At 35.6% G+C, this 6,000-nt stretch overlaps 1 protein-coding gene across 4 annotated transcripts in view; it reads left to right on the forward strand.

The window, feature by feature from the left end:
- CCDC141 (coiled-coil domain containing 141) overlaps positions 1-2,578 on the forward strand; it is a 59,850-nt gene extending 57,272 nt beyond the window's left edge. For 2 of the 4 annotated variants that reach the window (XM_085066338.1, XM_085066340.1), the window contains 4 exons: positions 555-709; positions 808-937; positions 1,031-1,196; positions 2,291-2,578. In XM_085066338.1, coding sequence (XP_084922464.1) covers positions 555-709; positions 808-937; positions 1,031-1,196; positions 2,291-2,414 — 575 coding nt within the window. In that variant the 3' untranslated portion in view covers positions 2,415-2,578. Of the gene's footprint in view, positions 1-554; positions 749-807; positions 938-1,030; positions 1,197-2,290 lie in introns of those variants that run through there. The other 2 variants (XM_085066339.1, XR_014853450.1) reach the window with 2 other exon arrangements.
- Positions 2,579-6,000: the final 3,422 nt, after the last annotated feature.

Genomic DNA, 6,000 nt, shown 5'->3' on the forward strand with positions numbered 1-6,000 from the left:
AAATAATGATGTGGTTGAAGTGGCAGAGAGGCCTCATTCCGTCCTTCATTTTTGTTGCAGATATAGATCAATTTTCTTTTATCTTTTCAAAACCTGTCTTTTTCTTACTAAAATAACTGGGGGGGGGGAAAGTGAAGAAAGCATGATGCACAACAATGCACTAAATGACAAAATTTGCTCTCGTGGCTTTGTCACTTTAAATTTGTGTGGAATATTTACTCTTCCGCCTTCACTGAAACAATAATTCACATAGACTTGCCTAATACCTTACCAAACAACATGGTTCTTTAGAATTTCCATGGAACTAAAATCATTATGCTGATGCATGAAATTCTTGGGTGCTTAATATCCATGGTTTTAAACAAACTTTATATTAGATAAATGATATATGCCAACTAACTGTCCTGCAAACAAGTTATCCTGAGGTCCAAGCATCAGTAAAAGCTTTCTTTGTCTTTCAATACGATGAACTTTATGAGAACAGGTCTTTTTCTTCAGTTGCTTTAGTTGTGTCTTTTAAAACACAATGAATATTGATTTTATTTTTTTTTCAGTACAAGGAAAACAACCAAACTTCATACAAAAGTTTGGACATAGAACTCTACAAGAAGGAGAAGATTTAATCCTGCATTGCACTATACATGGAAAGCCCAAGCCACATGTCTGCTGGACAAAAGACAATATTCAAGTGGTATCTGGAGATATCAGTGTATGTTCTAATGTTCTTGAATTTTTTCTTGGGAGAAAGGTAATTTATCTTGCTTTACACTACTAATTATCTCCTATGTGCATTCTCTTGTTTTACAGATTGAGAAATTAGGAGATACCTATTACCTTTTAAAAAGAAATGTAGTCCCTGCTGATACTGGGAAGTACATCTGTGTTGCCAGCAATGAAATGGGACAGGCACACTGTTCTGCTTTTGTAACAGTGATAGGTGATTCCTCCTGCCAGCTGCAAGCTACTTGGCACCTTTTTGCCATATTACACGAGCAACTTGTTTCCACTAATGTACTGTTTTATTTTTCAGGGAAAAATAAACCCCCCAGAACTTTGAGTATAACTCAGGCTAAGCCAGAATGGGAAGAGGGATACTTTTCAGAAGAACTGAGTGTCACCACCAGTGAGCTGGTACAAGCCCAGGACACACCACTTGAGAGAGATGAAAGGAGAGAGGCTGAACATATTCCAGTGAGGTAACTTGCATCTTACTCCATGCTACCACTTGTATTGCTGCAATGACTGTAAGGATCTTAATTTACGAAGCACACATCACTCTTCCTAATCTATGATTTTGGGGTAATGTACATTATGTGCACAATATGTGGTCGCCTTTTTCGCTTAATTCTTCATCAAAAGATGTGTAACTTTGAGACGAAAGACCTTGTAATACATTAGACAAATGAGTCTGTGCAAGATATTTATGTTTAGTGAAATATTTTTTTAAAATCTCAGCATCTTAATGTAGATATTCATATAAGATTGAAGAGCCAAAGATACAAAGTATTCCAGAGGTTCAAATTGATGGAGCAACATAAAGTTTCAATAACAGTATATATAACAAACTTTTCTAGTAGGCAAGTCTTATTCAGAAGAATAAGTAGCAGTCCTAATAAGACAGTAACAGTCATTGTTCATTAATTGACTAAAGATAGCAATACTTCCCACTGTGCAATTTCAGATTAAATAAATGAGATACATGAGGTCACTAGTCCTGTGGTGACTTAGCACAAGAAGAAATCATGCCTCACAAATTTAGGCTCTGATTAAAAAGAAAGAGCAGTTTTGTCTTTCAGTTCCTGAGGTTTATCTATCTAGAGGTAGAGCAACATGTAAACATAAAGGAAAATTGTTGCATATGTTGATTCAAAATCTTTGTTGTTTTCCATGTGAGCTGCTTGCACACTTTCCTTCATGTCCAGCTGACAAAGCACTGATCCTACATATTTTGTTCAGGTTTTTTTTCCATATTGTTGAGATATGGCAGATATTCCTCAGTAAAAAAGTTACATGAAAGATCATAATAATTTTACTTAAGGCACAGAGAGAATTCAGTATGACTAAAACATGTAGGCTGTACAGAAAGGTCAGAATTATCCTAATTTTTTTCTCTTATTTTCTGTTATATATAGCTAAAGTGTATTATGGTAAGTAAGATGAGATTTAGAATATTTTATGTTCTCTCTTTAATCACTGTTTATTTGACCTCTAATCTTTTCTCAAGACTATGAAGAATTGTCTATGCCACCATTAAAAATATGGGTAATATAAACTGACCTTTTTTAAACAGGTTTAAAGAGAAACTCTGGTTTCAAGGAGTGTATCTTGAAGTTGAGAGGCCACAAGAGATTAACTTCAATTTGAGACATGATCCCATTCTTCTGCCTGATGCAGTCAAACAGAAGATGGAATGAACTGCAAGATGCCTAATTCCTGAGCATGTTTGTGTTGTTTGCTGTGTCCATTAGTAGATATTGGCCATGGGTGAGGAGCAGAAGAATTTTGGGTCCTATCTAATACATATCTAGATTAAAATTTGTATTTTGTGTCATTAAAAATAAATCATTATTAAAATTCACCTGTGCACAGCCTTTATTAGATTTATATCTATAAATGATTTATAGACTTAGAAATAATTTGCAGTGATTTATAATTTCTTGTGGGTTTGCTCTGGATTGTTGGACAAATGTAACAGAAGATGATGATGGAGAAAAGAAATATTCGCCTTCAAAATTACAGATCTCCTTGGTGATTCACTAGTATCCACTACTGTATTCTTCTACAAATTCCAGCCCTGGCATTAATTCCATCGATAGGTCTTCCCACTAGCTATTAGGATTTAATAAGGATTTAAACCAAAATAGACTTATAACTAGAGAATTCTTCAGTTTATTAAATAGAGTGTTAATTGTCATATTTCTAACAGCTTTGAGACGTTTTTCAGAAGCCAGGCAGCAAAAGGAGGGGTTACTAGTATTAGCAAACCTTGTCTAATGCTTGCTTAGTAGCAAGAATATCTTCAGGGAAGAGAAGTCTCTCTCTAAGGCAGCATAATGGAGAGCTATTCCATTACAGTGCTTCTGCTTTCAGGGCTGGATTAGTGTGACAATGCAGTCCATTTCCAGCTGGTGAAGTCATTGCAGATCAGAGGAGTGGACTATGAAATGATACTAATGCTAGGTTCAAAGCAAGTTTTTAGCTTAGCCAAGGACTCTTCAGTAAGAGAATTCCTCAAGAACCACAGGATCTGTTCAGGTATTAAAAAACCCTGAACTGAAACTGAATCTTTTGAATTGTAGGGCAGTCATTAGCAGGATGAAATTTTGTCTCCATCTCTTGAATTCAGAGTTTAGATGTCTTTTTCAATTCACTGCAAAGATTCTTCTAGAGAAAGATGAGGACTTTTGCAGTGTCATCCATTTTCAGCATTGGAAAAGATAGTTCAGAAAGAGCTCCAATTTGGGTGACAGCTTGACTGCCACAACAGTGAACAAAACAGTCACACTTTCAAACAACAGTTCTTCAGCTTGGTCTGTCTGATTCAGATTTTCAAAGCCCTACCTTGCAAATGATTCCTGTTACTCAGATTCCTGCTTCAGAGCACTCTCAATGGCTTGGCCAACACCACAGATACACATGGATCCACATGTACTGTGCAATTCCCTGTTGTCCAACATTCTGTCATTCTTTACAGGCACATTGATTAGCCCTACTCTGGTTTTGCATGCCACAGCAGTGCACTCACCCTTCTCACAGGGAGCAGATAGGGATTTAACCAGCACAGCATTTTTAACAGCACAGCTTCATCCAAGTCAATGTCATCTGTGCAAAATTGGCACTGGAATACCATATTTAAGGAGTGCTTAAATTGCAATATCAAAACATTAGACATTTTTCTCCATCAAGATGCAGGTTGGGTAGCAGAAACTTAAATTTATCTCTGAGTTTAAGTACAGGCAGAGAGAGGAAACGAGCTGAAAAAAAATATCATGTACATGTCTTCACCTGATCACATAAATCACTTGCTTGACGTGATGGAAAAGTCAGTGGCATGCTGCCTGCAGAGGAGTCACAAGGCTATGTATATGTGCACATAAATATAGTAGCTGCAGACTGAGGGACTTGCTCTGCATATTTACCCCTGTATCACTCATTAACAGTTTTTCCAAAATGGGATGAGGACAAGTGTCAGACATCTTATGGATTCTATGCAATTACCTTTCCCAATTAAGCCACTCACTTGCATGTATTATTTCAACTGAAAAATGTCACAGAAAATATAGTTTCTAACTGTACTCACATGCAGAGGACTGACAAAGTACATAGCAAATGTCCATCCCCTCCTTCCCCCCAAAATTATGAATCTCCTAAAATTGATGTTCTCAGTTGGAATCTGTTAGTATGGCCTGCATGATGGCCTATTTAGAAATTCATTCTGTAAAAATCAAAATGTAGAATGCAGCACTTGTCGATCTTGGATGCTCAAAAAATTTAAAGTTCTGGGTTCTTTTTTGCTTTTTCTCACTTGTTAGACTGTGAGAAAATCTTTAATATTTGAGGCTTTTTTCCTCTTGATCACAAAAAAAATCAGGAAAAACAAGTGTCAGTGCTTTTCTAAATAATATATGGGGCAAACCAGAAATCTGTATATCTGTTCTTACTCACAGTTTTCTTACCAATAGTAGACAGTGTTTTTTATAAATAAATAAAAAATCCATCAACCTTCTTTTGTCAATGAGGCACACAGCTATTTCTCCAAGTGTTCCCAGAGAATGGATCCCTTGTGAAAAATGGTGTTTGTTTATTTTCATTTTACAAATCATAGATGTCTACAGATTTATCAAAAGGTTTCCAGAATTTACAAAATATATGTATCTATTAAACGCTAAGGACTGTCTCACTGTTAGATAAAAGTTGTCCCCAGTACAGTGATGTTAATTACTATTTGGTGGAAGGAAATGGGACACTTAATGAATATATTCTTTACTCAGGGACTGGGTTTTGTCAGTAGGGCCTGCCTTCTAAGGTGAAATGCTGGGAAGGTAAATGCTTTTCTTTCTTCTTTGTTCCACGTATGTAAATGTGTGAAGATGATACATAAATAATATACAAGGAAAAATTGTCAAAAATGACATCTGTAAATCTCCTTAGGTATTTCTAAGGAGATGATATGAGTGTCTCCTATCAACATGAAGTTAGGAGCAGCAACCCTGATGATGTGCAGTTTCCAGTAGGTTGTTCCCATATGAAACAGATAAGGTCATTTCAAAACTTGCTTAGTGCCTTAGTTATGTTTTCTGCTTTGGAAGCAACTGACAGCTCCTTCTTCAGTAACAATTTTTTGTAAGCAAGTTTTAGTTTGTCTGTAAAAAGGTTAATGTATTTTGCAGATTCAATTACAGTGGCTCAGATGAGAATCATAAGCACCTGAAAATGCAGCAGCCTTTCAGAAGGCAGCTGCAGCAGACAAACATGGATATTCTTGTGAATATAATTCAATTTATAGCCTGTATTTAAGGGTCTAAAGGTTTTGTCACAAAGTACTGTTTGTATTATCAGCAGGGAAAGGGGAGTTGATAAAAATGATGGAAATATGTTTTGATTTCAAGCCAGGATTTAGTGGTTTAACAGTCAAGAATTTTTTAGTTATTTCTAAGTTTAAAGAAAGAGTATAGGAGAAGGGAAAGTATTTTTTTTCCTAAAGTATACTTGGAAAACTAGAAATTCAGCAAGAATATAATATATAAATATATTTTGGGTTCTGTGTTGTCAGTTCTATAGGGATTTACGACAGCATTTTATCGGTGAGAAATTTTATGTAAAGTGACAAAATTATTTATTTCATTACTCCCTTGGTTTGCATAGTTGATTGGAGGACAGAATAAAATGAAAATAGTAAATTAATGGAGATATAATAGATATTGTCTAGGAAAGAATGGGACTAAGAAGTAAGGGAGAGAGCAAAAATGGAAGTAGAGAAGGAAATGGGAAATAATTCTT

The sequence above is a fragment of the Lichenostomus cassidix genome, chromosome 7, assembly GCF_008360975.1.
Source record: "Lichenostomus cassidix isolate B80296 chromosome 7, HeHo_3.0, whole genome shotgun sequence".
In the NCBI taxonomy this organism is placed as follows: domain Eukaryota; kingdom Metazoa; phylum Chordata; class Aves; order Passeriformes; family Meliphagidae; genus Lichenostomus; species Lichenostomus cassidix.